This window comes from Pezoporus flaviventris, unplaced genomic scaffold, assembly GCF_033815535.1.
Source record: "Pezoporus flaviventris isolate CSIRO_AGI_PZ_B2104156 unplaced genomic scaffold, CSIRO_AGI_Pfla_v1 ptg000037l, whole genome shotgun sequence".
Taxonomy (NCBI): domain Eukaryota; kingdom Metazoa; phylum Chordata; class Aves; order Psittaciformes; family Psittacidae; genus Pezoporus; species Pezoporus flaviventris.
The window spans coordinates 12,247,433-12,263,102 of NW_026892585.1; the positions used below are offsets into that span (position 1 = coordinate 12,247,433).

At 45.5% G+C, this 15,670-nt stretch overlaps 1 protein-coding gene across 8 annotated transcripts in view; it reads right to left on the reverse strand.

Annotated features, from left to right (window-relative positions):
- Window positions 1–15,670, reverse strand: part of PDE1C (phosphodiesterase 1C) — a 276,791-nt gene that overhangs the window by 165,331 nt on the left and 95,790 nt on the right. For 2 of the 8 annotated variants that reach the window (XM_061464732.1, XM_061464735.1), the window contains exons 1-2: window positions 11,624–11,771; window positions 11,053–11,155 (exon numbers count right to left, since the gene is read on the reverse strand). The exons of 3 other annotated variants lie outside the window; for them this stretch is intronic. In XM_061464732.1, the coding sequence (XP_061320716.1) occupies window positions 11,053–11,153 (101 nt within the window). In that variant the 5' untranslated portion in view covers window positions 11,154–11,155; window positions 11,624–11,771. Of the gene's footprint in view, window positions 1–11,052; window positions 11,595–11,623; window positions 11,772–15,670 lie in introns of those variants that run through there. 3 more of the 8 variants (XM_061464734.1, XM_061464731.1, XM_061464733.1) reach the window with 2 other exon arrangements.

Sequence of the window (15,670 nt, forward strand, 5' to 3'; positions counted from 1 at the left end):
TGTCTCAAAAAAGGGAGTGAAAACACAACCTTTCCTGTGCGGTCTTTAGTTGTATCCTGTTTGTTTCCCTAAGAAAACAGCTTGTGAAAATGAGTCATATCGACAAGGAGTGTAGAGTGGAACAGTTCCTCTTGGAATAAGGTAAAGCATAATGTTGCAGAGCACATATAGGGGCAATATTGATGTATTGTGTACGCTGGAAACACGTAATACTGTTTAGTGGAAATTCCATTCCCCCAGTGGCAAAAAGCTGTTAGGTTCTGGAAGAAACAACCATGTACAGATTAAAAATGTACTCTAATCACTGCTGCTATGTAAAATGAACATACCAAATTCTGCAGGAGCCAAACAGACAGCTATTTCATGCAGGGTGGCTCTGTGATTAGTTACAGCACGCACCACAATGGGGAGGGAGAGAACCACTCTTCATACCCTGGATTAAATATCAAGACAGGAAACACGGACTGGAATTACATCAGAGCAGACCAGCCGCGTGTGTGAACTCACTAAACAAATCTGCATCTTGCCCTAAGCTCTAGTAAATCTATTTGGTGCTATTTGTAAATCTAAATGTTGCTTGTTATTGTTATACCCCCCCTCCCCTTCAACACAACCCACCCCCTCTGCTAGTAGACAGCTGGTGTGACGCAGAACTTTAAATCTCATGGTTCTGTGCCAGGCCCTCTTCTGACTCTGGGTTAGAGGCTGGAACACTCAGATTACTGTTGGACAAGCCTAAGCAAGGGGAGAAAAAATTGCTGCACAAAGATGCAGTGTTCCCTTTCCAAAAGAAGGGAACTTAACTTTGCCATTGCCACCTCCCGAACCCCCCTCCTTCAGTGTGCTGGAAGCTTTTTAAAGTTCCTCAGCCTTTTAGCAGCCCTACTTTGTGTAGCAAGGCAGAACTGCTACAGCCCTGGCAGGGCCTGCTCATTCATAGGCCACTTATTAAATGCCACTCTTAGGAAAAGGCAACATTGGACAGGCTGAGAGACCTGGGCTGGTTCAGCCTGGAGAAGGGAAGGCTCCTTAAGGGGACACCTTAGAGCAGCTCCACTGCCTAAAGGGGCTACAAGAAACTTGGAGAGGGGCTTTGGACAAGGGCCTGTAGGGACAGGACAAGGGGAATGGCTTTAACCTGCCAGAGGGGAGACTGAGATGAGCTCTTAGGCAGAAGTTCTTCCCTATGAGGGTGCTGAGGCGCTGGCACAGGGTGCCCAGAGAAGCTGTGGCTGCCCCATCCCTGGCAGTGTTCAAGGCCAGGTTGGATGGGGCTTGGAGCAACCTGGTCTAGTGGAAGGTGTCTCTGCCTATGGCAGGGGGCTGGAACTGGATGAGCTTTAAGGTCCCTTCCAACCCAAACCATTTAATGATTCTACAATTTAAACTCCTCATGAAGAGCCAATGCTCTTCTCAGGACTTCCCAGCCCTCCACGTTTCTCCAGGAGCATGGTTGCTAGAGAGCAGAGTCACCTGAACAACAATGGACCTCTGAGATAGCCAAAGCAAGCCTGTTTGCTGAGGAAAAGCAGATTCACAGGGGCTCCTATGCTCAAAACTGCTGGTTGCAGCAGGGCTCAGCACCTTCAGCAGGGTCCCTGCTACTCTGCCAACACTGTTTCTGTATCACTGCAACATTATTCTCTATAGAGAGTAAAAAAAGGTGCTGCCCAGGCATGAATGACAGCGGTGTGATGGCACACAACTGGCTCCACCAAATTGGCCATAAGGGCAGAGGGAAGGAAGAGAGGAAGAAGAGGGAGGGAGGCAGCAGTGCTGCCCTGTGCTCCCAATGTAGAAACTGTTCACAACACAGGGGAACACTCAGGGGAAGGGAACTAGGATGGGCAGGTGAGTGGATGGGAACAGGGACTAGAGGAGGCTATGCGAGGCTTCTATTCCTTAAGTCCCTACTCCATGCTGTCGGCGGCTGTCTCACGAACATCTAGATGCCACAGCAACCATGATGGAGGAGAGTGAGGGGTGGTGGTGTCTTCAGAAACCTCAGATATAAAGATGGGTTTAAATAAGCATGACCTGTCCTTTCCACATACCAAGTGCCATGGTTCCAACTGCAACCAGCTCTTAAAAGTGTGGCTGCTGTTAAGGAGGAGCTGAGTTCCCTGCCTCTGGCCCAGAAGAGGAGCAGATCTGCCTCCTTAAGGTAAATAGGGAATACAAGCTTCAGAGCCTGACGTTTCATAGGTAGTGAGGCTAGGTCAGACCACCATGATAATTCACTCCAAGTTATTCAGCTAATTTGCACAACTTGGGAATTTCCTTCTCCATTTGCAAGCAGATTTGTTAACTACAATCACACTAACTAGAAACAGGTCTAAAGGTCACTGAGCATCTACACACAAGCCTTTCTCCTCTGCAAAGCACTTTAAGGACATTCCCTGTATGACACAACTGACTTAATCTGCACATCCAGTCAAACTGCATCCAAACATGTACAATCTGCACATGGAACACTAGTGCAAAGGTGGAAAGGTGAGTGCCCAGACAACACGGCTGGAGCACCTCTCCCATGAAGATAGGCTGAAAGAGTTGGGCTTGTTCAGCCTGGAGAAGAGAAGGATCCAGGGAGACCTTTTATCAGTCTTCCAATACCTACAGTGGCCTACGAGAAATCTGGAGAAGGACTTTTTACAAGGGCCTGTAGGGACAGGAAAAGGGGAATGGCTTTAACCTGCCAGAGGGGAGATTGAGATGAGCTCTTAGGCAGAAGTTCTTCCTGTGAGGGTGCTGAGGCGCTGGCACAGGGTGCCCAGAGAAGCTGGGGCTGCCCCATCCCTGGCAGCGTCCAAGGCCAGGTTGGGTGGGGCTTGGAGCAGCCCGCTTTAGTGGAAGGTGTCCCTGCCTATGGCAGGGGGTTGGAACTGGATAAGCTTTAGGGTTTCTTCCAGCCCAAACCAGTCTGGGATTCTATGATTTGCCTGAATGAGACGGTGACACAGAAACAGTGGTTTGTACTGCATTTATAACCAGAGGTGTTCTTGCAGCATCCAGGCTTTCCTTCTAGGTCTCCTATTAGAATCTGAGGCAAAAAATACTGCACTACAGATTGGGCAGCATCTTCAAATATCCTTAAGGGCAGCTCTTGTCCCTGTGATTTTCAGCAACACCCAAACTCCTAAGTTGAGTATGACTTGCATATATGTTGTGCTATGAGCTATTTTAATTTGGAAGGAAACAAATCTAACACTTATTTATGTGCAGGGACCTGAAGAACTCACAGGGCTACTTTTTTATCCACCACCTCCTTTTTTTTAAGCTCTCTTTGGTTCTCCTCTCCGCCTTTTTATGAGCCAGTATGCTCTTTTGTAGATGATCTCCACAGTTCTCCCCTCCCAGCCTCAACCCCCACAGCTTCCTCTCTTTTCAGACTTGCTTGAGAAGTGAAAGAAGAGAGTTCTCCCATCTGACTGTAGCTGTCCCTGCTGCATCAGTGTGTGTGTGTGTAGAGGCGCATATTTAAATTGTGTATTCAGACTCCTTGCTTAGCAGACACCAGTAACTGCTTACTGCTAGTGAATCCCAGAAAACCAGCTGCTCCACAGGAGGCATGGGAGGAAGTGTGATCTGAGCATCATTTACAGCAACCATCTGAACTGTTCAGCCTTGCAAGGGGGTTTATGCTCTACTTCTGTTCCTTTGCCCCTGGATGCTTGCTGCAGCTTGTGCCACATGCTCTTCAGGGACTCCCTGCATGCCACAGCTGTAGCTCAGGGGCTCTGAGCAGTCTCAGCTGTTAAAAATTGCACAGATCTGATGTTTAATTTGTGCTTATCTTGGTGTTGAAATGAGATTTGCACCAAGCCAGGATTCATACTACAGATGGATATAGTGCAACTTTCTGTCTTGGCTGGGAGCTTTGTGCACAAATAATATCTGTCCCTGGGAGTGTAAGAAATCACTCCTGAAGTGATGACACAGACCTACTAATAGCCATTCGAAGTGTCACATTAATAACAAAATGACTCTACAGCTTGACAGCTATGGAAGAAAAGCACAGAGCTTATCATACATGTCTGTACGCATGTTAATAACTGAACTGGCTCCTACATCTCCCTCTCCTAGAAAGATTATTCTCCAAGAAAGGCCAGGTTGGACGGGGCTTGGAGCAACCTGCTCTAGTGGAAGGTGTCCCTGCCTGTGGCAGGGGGTTGGAACTGCATGAGCTTTAAGGTCACTTCCCACCCAAACCAGTCTGGGATTCTATGATTATGAAAATCCTCTCCCACTGCACGCCTGAGCTCACATGGACTTCTGCATCCAACATCACCAATTGCAAGGTGTGGAAGTCCTCCCAAAGAAGGTAAAGCAGACTGTTACAACATGAATTGGACTCCTTGGCAGAGACACTTCCTTCCAAAGCTCTTCTTGACACCCATGTAGAGCAATGCCTCCTGGAGAGCTCTGCACCCTACTTCTTGGCCAGGAAAGTTCAACAATCCCCAACATGGACCTTACCAATTGAGTTGATTACATCCATTTTCACCAGAATCTGAGTTGCACTCTTCATCTATTGACAAATTCTCATTCTGGTTTCTTTGTATTTATATTCACACCTTCAAAAGGAATCTGCTTTTCAAATATGCAAGACAACAGCTGACAAATCTTGGCAGAGGCCTGGAGTGGTACTGACTGCCAGAAGGATTATTGTTCACATACAATTCACATTTAAGAGCAAAGTTGGCCTTAACACTGTGGGTGAATGCTTTGCATTGTCACAGGGCTAAACAAGTGGTCTCAAGCATCAGTTACCTGGAAAACTTAGATTTTCAAAGAAAACAAACAAAAAAAACCAGCTCCAAAGACCAGGAACTGGATTCAAATTTCACCCCTGCAAATGCATTGGTATCAATGAGGTTGTTCTTTCCAGTGTTTACAGCACAGTTCAGGAGATCAAAATCAGCAAACAAGCTCTTCTAGAAAACCTGGCCTTATCCAAATCCCCAGTGTTCTGAGAGCATTTTGAATCTGTAGAGGTGTTTTACAGTTTCTGTAGTGTTTGAATGGGTCAACCCTCATACATGAACCTCAGTCTTCTCCCGTCTACCAGTCAGGATCAGAGTCCGACCATTCCTAGTGTTCTGAAGGGGCTGAAGTAATTTTTTGATGGGATAAGAGAGACTGGAAGAGGAAAACCTCACATGAATTGCAGGAAGAGAAAGAAACACACTAAATAAAAATCCTTTCAAGGGCTGAGTTGGGTTCAATTTAGTGTTTGAATCCACCAAAAGCTGGCAGATTAGGAGATGAGCTGGTCTCGCAGGCTTTAAAACACACACACAAACATACACACAGAGAGGATTTCCCAGTGCTGTCTTCCATCGGGTTTTATTCCTTTCTTTACTAACTCCTATCCCACCAAGACAGCTTTAAAAAAGAATGCCAGAAAGGACTCTTCGTTTCCCTTTTACCCAAGGTCTGAATTCATCTTTCCCAAAATAACCTTTTTTATATCCTTGTTTCCTATGCAGGTTTGCAAGCTTTATAGCAGCAATATTTGAAAAGCACCGAATTTAATATTACAAAGGGAGCCCCTTTCTCCTATGGCAGACTGTGGTGGTCTTTTTATGACTGCTGGAATCAATAATTGCTTTTTGAGCTGCAGGGATGATTCACTTGTACTACCCCCAGAAGAATAAAATCTCTTTTTTATGATTATGGCAAAAACTAGAGGGTGTATATTATTTCTTAGTCAACATTTTAGAATTAAACATGAAGTAGTCTCTCTTTTGTTACCTGCAGGACTCATCTATTGATTTAAGATTCAAATAAAAGTCACTGGGAGGAACAAAGTAATAGAAGGGCTGTAGAAAAAATGGATTATGTACTGAATTACTACACCTCAAAACACTGCACTCTGTAATTAACTTTGTCTGAAGTGGCTGTTCTGCTATTTATTATAACATATTCTCTCCCCTGTCCATTTGTTCAGGCTTGGGATTAGCAGCTGGCAGCACTTCTCCTGTTCCCCTTGCTCCTTCAAGGGCTGCAGACAGCATAAAACAAGCTGTTACAGGTTAGCGTAATGGTACAATTCAGCCCTCCTTCACACTACAGGGAGAACAATATTACGGATCAAGCAGACCCTGACAGTCCTTAAAACCAGTTGAGTCATTCCTACCCACAGAGCAGCTCACCCAAACGAAGAATCACTAAGTCACGCTGGAGCAGCGCATACCCAGCACCCCCTCACTTAACCACTGAGACCTTCTTAATCCTTCTAGGAATCGTGACAGCCACAGGGAAAGTGAAATTCAGAGCTCAGAGACCTACAGAGAGGTTTCCTGATGTGGCTCTCTGACAAATAATCCCTGTCTGTGCTCATTAGGAAAGCTAAATGAGAAAAAGGGTGGTAGCAGCTCTATTTAAATACTGGTGAAGGTAGCTCAGTTCTGCACCCAGGGCTTCAGTTTGAACCTATACCCTCAGGAGGTTCAGGAGGTCTGAATCCAAGACCAAAGACAGCCCAAAAGCCCCTCTTGCCTCCAGAAACAAATGAGCATATATTCCACTTGAAAACTGAGTAATTTACACATTTCCTAATCAAGTGGTGACTTCTGAGGGGCTTTTCTAACCTCTGCTATCTGCTACCCGCTAAAATATTTGGGGACAAAGACCTCTTTTTGTACAGTGTGCCTCTGGAACTGAAGGGAGATCTCTGTTTTCCTGTTTATGATGGTCCCATATATGAAAACGAAGCAGATCAGGATACTTTCACTGGCAGAACCAGCTGTTCTCTATGTGACGTATTTCAACTAAGGAAACCTAAAAATATCATAGAGCATGTACAGATAAGACAGAAAAACAGATAACTGAGCAGTGCCACTCTAACGCTTGCCAGATTGTCTTCAATCACCAAGGCTCCATGTTTTCCCATTGAAATCAGCTGCTGCTTCAGCATTTCAAGAACAAATCTGGATCTTACACAAATGTTTGCACTGGGACCTCTTCATTGTCGGTAGGACAGCACAGTGCTTTGTAGTGGAAGCTGAGGATATGCCCTAAGTGCTGAAACAATGTTCCAGTTCTGCAGCAAAACCATGAAGCTTTCCAAGACAGTGGTTTTCATGTGTTTCTATCTTCTCCTGCCATCAGATTTCTGAGACCAATTTCAACACTGACAGATCTGAGCAGGAGAGTCCAAAATATGAGTCAAGCATCCCATTCAAGGCACAGTTCAGAGACTGTTGCCGTCTTCAGTAGCATGAGAGCAAAAGAATTTATTATGTATTTATCAATTTAACATTGTAATCCCAGCTACTGGAAAGAAGGTTAAAGTCCATTTTCTCTCCTCTCCTTCTGCAATGTTTCAGGCATTGCAAGGGCACCAGCAGATGCCAGTGATGCTGGTACTATTGTAATAGCTAGAAACCACAGGTTTGTTTATATAAAAGCAACCAAAATCAAACCAAAAATATCTCCAAGCTGGGTTTTCACATGCCGTAAACTATCACATCTTTACTGAAATTAGGAAAGCTCTTTGGGTATATGCCTCTGCATTCTTCAGTCCTGTCAGGCACAATGCCTAATCCTAGTGTTGAAAAAGGCTCCAGTGCTTCCTCTGTTCTTGAGAAACTGGGAAGCAACTGAAACCACTTCATGTAGCTTTAAGAGTCCAAACTAGCAAATGGGAGTTCACAGTCCTACAAACTAGGCTCCCAAGGGCTAAAACAAGAACACCCCAACACAGCCATCCCCACTCATACCTCCCTAGAGAAACCCTCAGATTGAAAAGCAACCATGAAGCCGTATTTTGAAATTAACTTCTGCTGCTAGCAGCGTCCTGTAATGGGTCCCACCTAATCTTAACTGGTATGTTTTTCAGAGCAGAAGGTTCCAAGCTTAACAGAGTTCTTAGTAATCATAGGAGAGTGAAGGACAGATTCATATGCAACTCCTATGTATACAGTGTCCAAGCCCAGAGCTGAATGAGGCAAGTCTGAACAAAAGACTGCCTTCTGGACAGGATCCATGGGGCAAAGAAGACAGAAGAAAGCAAGAGACTCAAGAACCTTTTTCTGGCAGCAGCAGCTACTGAGAGCCATAAGCAAACCTGGATGAGCTTTAAGGTCCCTTCCATCTCAAACCATTCTAGGATTCTACGTAAAAGACATTTCTTTCACAGACCCCTGGCTCGAGACACCCCAATATTTTGTCACAGACATCTTATTGCTCAGTAAGGCAATTTATCACACTCCCTTAAACTTGAGAAAACACTACAGGTCTACTGACTTGATTCTCTTATAAATTGCTGCACAGAATCATTAAACTATGGATTTCTATGTTAAGTAAAAGCATTTCACTATTGTTATTACATTAGCATTTTACCTCATTCTTAAACAGTAAAAGCGAAAGGAATCTGGATGTGGCCTAAGCACCATCACCTCATACTGCAACCAGGCTCTCCTGACTAAGAAAACAAGTCTTGGAATGATACATAAGGAGAAGGAAATCCTTCCACTCCAGAGGCAAATTCAGTATCTTGTCTGACTCTTACAGCAACGTATGACTCATGTTGCAACAGACACCTGGCTTCAGCCTCACAAAAACCTGCCCTTTGCACACTGTCCAAAATATTCCTCCCTATTCCTTGGAAATACACAGCCCACGCTCAAATCTCCAAAGGCCAACCATCCTGCAGGACAGAACTGTATCAGGCATACGGCAAAAAAGCCTTCACCAGAGCTCCTTAAGCAGAAAACACACTACATAAGGGAATCTGAGAAAAACAACACCCCTTTGCAGCCTTTGGGTTTCCATTCCCTTTGAATCAAGCAAGCTGATGGGGTGAAAATTAGAAAAGGCTCCTTCCCTGTTCCCTGGAAAAGGCAGGTATTGCAAGAGGTGATGAATATTGGTTTGTCCACTGAGTCACGGTGAATAAACACACCAGCTGGCACTGAAGGTGGGAAGACAAAGAGGAAGGTGCCAGAGTTGCCATGGGTGAAGTTCTGCAAGGAGATGTCCAAGCCAACACTGAGCACCTGAGACCGTTAAAATCACAACAGCCCTTCTCAGTGAAGAAGCTGTGTCAGGATCTCACTACTTGCTGAATATCTGCCTGCTGCAGACTACAACTCCCCCAGGCAGCTTCGGCAAGCAGGGTGCTCGCTCTCAACCTGTATAACTGTTGTGCCTCCTAACTAATCCCTGTGTGATATGGCTGTCGGGGTACCAGAGCAGGGGAGAGAGGCATCTGCACAAGTAGTATTTGATCTCTCCAGGATGAAACATCTTATTTAAGAGTTAATTAAGATGGCTGTGCACATCCAATCGTTCTTCTTACACATACAGGCATGCATAAAGATGGACAAGAAAAACCATGGAACATGATGCCAAACCTCAGTTTGTGTGTGTGAGTATGCGTTTGCTAAAAGCCTCATTAAAAGGACTGGGAATGGAAAATCTTCTGCAGCCTTTAGTTGGAGCTAAGCACATTTCAGTTTTCATCTTGTGATCAAGAATGCTACAGAAAATCTATCTCCTCTTTAGGCAAAGAAATCCCGCAACTCAGGAGCAGAAAGGATGCGTTTGTTACACTCACACACAATGCCAACAAAGAGGGCTATACTGAAAAACAGCCTGAGGTTTAGTTATTACGGATCCAGAATAAGTCTTAAGAGTTTTGCCAAATTTCCAAAAGAGGGAAGAGATCAGAGCTTGATGCATAACACACAGACACTGCCCCGTACTATCAGCATTTTCAACTACAATGCTGCCGAAGAATTTTCTATGAACTTCAGGTGGAATCCGAATCAGCACGCTCCTAAACTCCTCATTAAACAGGAATGCGAGGACTCCTAATACTACAGCATGACACAGACTTGAAAATAAGAGGGTTTCTTTTGTGTGACTGTTCTATTTGGAAGGCTTACAAGACAGCTGTCCTCTACTTTGATTAAGTTCCTTCACAAAACAGGTTTCCTGGAGGGATGCTTTGAAAGGAATACATATTCATGCACACCTTAGACTCCTCGGAGTCCTACAGAAGCTTTAGACATGCTTTACAAAATGTGCCACGCCTGCTCACACAAAATAACGCTCAAAGAGCAACTCAAGTTTAACTCGGACCCATTTGTTTTCAGTTATTAGCCTACTCTTTCTACGTTTTCTTGCTTCTGCTGTTTCCCTCCCCCCTTTCCCTGGAGGGCTGAAATCTTAATAACTCTAACATGTGAGGCTGAAGAGAAAAAACAACAACAAACCATTCTGAACACAGGGAGGGATGCAGCTTAACGTGGTAATGCTCCGCATTGCCTTGGCCAAAAACTGATGGGCAAATAAATACTTTGCTGCCAGTAATGGATTTTATTGCTGGTAGGCAGTACTTTACATACTGAGAATCTGAAAAAGACACCAGACATTGACTCCAAATAAACTGCACAAACTCTACAGCCTAGAGACTTTAACTTTCCTGAAGTGTTAAGTTCCTCTTTAAGTACCGGTACTTTATGCAGTGTCCCATCATTTCGCGTGGCTTGCCACGCTTAATGTGTAAATTACTAAGTAAAACTAAGGCATGGGACATGAATTTGCTGCCATTACAAATGCTGGTAGAAATGTTTCCCGATTGTGCCTTCTCTGCCTATTTTGCCCTTATTAACCATGTCAGTGCCACGAATGGTGTACATTCACGGGGGGGGGGGGGGGGGGGGGGGGAGTCTTTTGTATGTTGTATCTAAGGGTGACATTATTGAAAACACGGAATCCAATTAAGCCCCATTCAGGCTACATAACAAAACTTTTCTAGTCTAGCAGCTAAAGTAATTAGCACCTCGGTAGCTGCTCAGATCTCACAATGCCTCGTTAATGACATTTCTACATTCCACCTGGAAAATGTTTGCTCAATGTAACAAGCAGTTCAGTTTAAAGAAGCAAATGGATCTTTTGCTGGGATTAAACCACTGTATTGATGAGAACAGGTGTGGAAACTCCTGGTACCGGCAAGAAAGGAGAAAGAAAAGTGCCACCATCATTTTGACAATGGGAGGAAACGGGAGAAGGATAAGGGAGGGAAAGGAAAGTACTACTTACAAGCCTCGGAGACGGAGCCAGATTTTCTCTATCTGCTCTGGCTGCAGGTATTTCAGAGAGTTGCTCTCAAATTCTTCGATCTCTTTGGTGGGTGACTCCATAGCTGCGGGTGACCGCTTCGGTTAAAGCTCTGCGAGGACGGCGGCTGCCCCACGCACACACAGACACGCTCCCCCTTTAACACTGCCCGGGAGCAGCCAACATTGTTGGCAGCCACTTGTCCCCCTTCTGCCTGCGTGGGAACCGCGGTGGCGCTCAGGTGGCCACGGGGGGCAGCCGCTCCAGCAATGCCACCACCATCCGTGGGCTGACCCGGGGGATTAGAAGCTCATCTCCAGATGGCAAAGCCACACGGGGTTTGTTTCTTCCCCCCCCCCCTTACAATAAGGATACCATCGATGATGCCAGTTGAGGGATATTTATCAAGGGAGATGGGGAGGAAAAGCCCTCGCTGACAAGCGAGCTGCCTGCATGGGTCCCAAGGGCTGCCCACCACGGTGCGAGCGGCAGCTCCCCGGCAGATCGGTCAGCCCGGCTCTCCCTGCCCTGGCGTTGTTCTGGTCCCGCTTACCAGCAGCGCTGCCGACAGGCTGGAAACCTGACAACTGAGGGAAAAGTCGTCTGTCAGCATAGCCCAGGCACGGCTTCTCTCTTTGCCTCCCTCGCTCCCGCACACACACGGATGCAGGCACGCGAGGGAGAACAGGCTATTGGAGAAGGGCTGGCGCTGCTTAAAAACCCAACCAAGCCAAACCATTTGAACAGAAAAAGGGTAAATTACAGAAAGTGAGCGACTCGCTCCTGGCAAACAGCCATCTGCTTCATTGCAGGCAGCCTGCTCTGCTGGGAGAGCGACGCCAGCACGGGCTGCAAGGCTTCAACTGGGGCAAGCCCCGCTTGAAAATCAATACATCAAATCAATAAATCATTTTAAATAAATCAATAAATCATCAAAGCACGGTTGCCTAAAGTCCCCCCAGACGCGTCAGGGACAGTCTGTACACTGAGGAGAAGTCAAGCCCCGCATATTAGTCACGGATATATCACTGCTTTTCAATAAGAACCACAAACAATACATTAAAGGAGAATACAGTATTTGTAACACATGAAACTTGAGACAGGAGCTATGGATCAAACTCAAGAGGATTGCATCCAGCAGGTTAAACCCCAATTCTACAACAGGATACCTGCTTTTGGGACCTCCCTGTACTGACCCCAGGCACAGCAGGGACCACGATATGGAGCGTGCCTCTGTACACCTTTGGGATTCGGGCTCTGGGAAGAAGATAGGGCAGGGATTTCCTTCATGGCACCAACCCCATCAGTCACCTCTCAAACTCTGCCAAGAAACCCTGCATGCCCCTCTTTAACTACAGTTATTGATGTGATGTTTTCAGCCAAAGCCACTAGCGCAGAGGGAAAGTAACAGTGAAAACATGGAATCCCAGGCTGGTTTGGGTTGAAAGGGATCCCAAAGCTCACCAAGTTCCAACCCCCTGCCACGGGCAGGGACACCTTCCACTAGAGCAGGTTGCTCCAAGCCCCTGTGTCCAACCTGGCCTTGAGCACTGCCAGGGATGGGGCAGCCACAGCTTCTCTGGGCACCCTGTGCCAGCACCTCAGCACCCTCACAGGGAAGAGCTTCTGCCTAAGAGCTCATCTCAATCTCCCCTATGTATCATCCTAGCTTTAACACATTTTGTCACAGATTGCAAAAGTTGCCTCTTGAGAAGCAGAGCTTGCAATGGAGGAGTTCACCGTGTGAGGGAAGACAGGTCCCAGGGAAAGTGTACTCACTAGTGATGACTTTCAGCTCCAGATGTGCAAGTCCACACAGCAACACTGCATGGCTTGTGGAAATGTGACGAACACATCAATTAGCCTCATCAGGCAAGCCCCTGTTTAAAGGGCCTAAATCAGGATGATACAGACAAAAATGCCACTGCACTCAACTGCTGAGGAATCTGAGGGCTGGACTGATATGACGCCACAGCAATGATATTTATAGGAATTCAATGTTTGCAAGAAATGAGGTGACATGCAAAACATGAACTGGGAGAGGAAAGAACACTGGCAAGAGCGACACCAGTGTTGGAGCTTGTGGAAGCAAATGGAAAGTCTAAAGGCATCCACAGAGGAATCAGGAACGTGTCTGAGGATGCTGCTTCTGCCAAAGGCAAACACTTCTACAGTTGTGACACTCAGCTGAAGGAAGTTGAGACAAAGATACCAGTTTATCTGCTCAGTTCCAGCAGAGATGGCACTGACACGAGGTGGCTTCCTGCCCCATTTGATTTACTGTTTTGGAACAATTTGGGGCCGGGATAGGAGAGAGGTCCCTAATGAGATCCCACACAGCAGCACCACTGTGGTAACAAATTAAAAGAAGCTATTAGCAAGAGTCTCTCCCCCTCAGTCTCCATTACCTCTCCATATGGCTTTTTATAGAAGATGACTAGAAAAAAAGTCACTTAGGACTTCCTAAAAATAACCTTTCCTTCCTTCTTTAACAAAATGTGACAGTACAGTAACTCTTTTTATCTTCCCATGATAACAGAAACTCCAATAATTAATTAGAGGCAATGAGGAATTCCCAGCAGCTGAAGCAGCATAACGATCTTAACTTCTGGCAGGGGGTTGGAACTGGATGAGCTTTAAGGTTCTGTTCCACCCCAAACCAGTCTGTGGTTCTATGATTTTCAGAAAGCTGGTTGTTTAATAAATGTTAGCCTTCCTGTTGCAAGGTGCTAAATTATATCAGCCATCACTCCAAGAAGTTTAAATCCTTCCCCAGGAGTTGCCCAGGTACAGCACTGCTGCCACTGTTAACCATCTTCAGCTCTCTACAGCCCAGTGAGATGCTCAAATATAAACAGCAAGCAGCTGACTCAAGTTGGGACACATTCAAGAAACAGAGACAAGTTATGAGACCTTCAAAGCTCAAAGGTTGAGCCTGGATTTCCCTCTGCTGATGTGTTCCCAGCATAACACGTAGGGCAGGACACCCTCCTGAGCTCTGGAAACAGCTTTTCTTGCCCCCTCCACTTGCTTGTGGGAGAGGAGCCAGGACATGTGCCCTGGACAGCTTTCTGCACGCTCCCTTCCTATGGTACTGTGTCAGCTCCCACAGCAAGAGCACAGGATGAAGAGCAATGCGAGGCTCCCAGGCAGGTCAAGCAAGCCCTACACCAGCTTCCTCCTTTATCACAGCACATACACTGGGGCAAAGGGGGCTTTGCCCACTTTACCTTCCCTTCCTTAAAGGCACCTACAGTTCCTTTCTTTTATGTTTTAAGAGTGGGAAGTTCAGAGTCCTTGCAGACTTCACCAGAGCTAAGTAGGTACAACAATAACATTTAAAAGGCCCACTGAAATGCATCCCAAAATGCTTCCAAGGCAGCAGCCGACAGAAACAGCAAATCAGAGCAGTAACTTCAAACAGCAAGATTCCTGAAGGCTTTGCTGGGCTGCATCAAAACCAGCTAAGGTACCCTGTGCCAAAGGGGTAGCACAAGACACTGGAAGCCTGATGAAACATTGCCTTTTCCTACCTACCACCTGTGTGAACATACGTTTTCTCCCATCAATTAACTGATTTGACAGAACGAAAGCTTCCAGCGTTGTAACAAGTACTATAATTAGCACGACTACAATGTATTAGTATGTCTGTTCATGCATAAATAATCTAGAATATATTTCATTCTCTTCCCACTAATGCCTCCAACCAAAGTTGCTGCAGAGTATTTGTCTTTGCCTTCATTATTGCAGGGCTGAGTCTGGATCTCTGAACTTCAGTTGTGGCAAGCAGTGTGATGAGCCTGCCAGTACCATATTCCAAAATATTATGCTAATACTAGATTCAAACAGTTTGTAAAACACTGACATTTCTGATAATGCCAAAATAAGCTGGGCAGATTTTGCTCAGTCTTTATCCTAGCAGGAAGAAAGTTTCTTGCTTGTTTTCAGTTAAGAACAAATCTGTTGTGTTTTGTTTGGAAGGGGCTTAGGAGGAGGGAGAGGGGATCAGCTGCATCACTGAACTGCATTTATTCTAGTCATTCTTCATGATGAAATATAAGACAGTGACACGGAAGTATTCAGACATCACACCCAACTTGGATGTGGTTTTGATGAAAATCAGAATTGCAGCCCTCCATCCTGAGCAAAACCTAACTTCAGAAGTTTGAACCCTGAGGAAGGTAACCGCTGTGCTATGTGTATGAAGGGTTAATCGAAAAATCATGAGGCTCAAAAAAGCAAACAAATCAGACAATTCATCTAATAGCATAATTAATTGTCACACTTCTCTACAAAATTGATGGTAGTGAACAGAATTACTTGCACCTGATTCAGCTTTTAGCTGCTGAAAAAGCATTAATATTCACCTCAATATTAAGCATTGTTGATAGAAAGAGACTGTCAAAGCGTAGATGCCTCTGTCTCATTTAGTCAGGAACATTATACGGCCCTGAGCCTAATAAATGTGCTCTGAAGAGTCACAATTCAATCATACATTATTCCAGTGTGAGGCGGCAATGTTCCGGTTAGCATCTGGAGTTACACTCCTATGAATGAGGTACGTTGGTTTCAGATTTTTGTTGCAATCCCACTTTTTAGT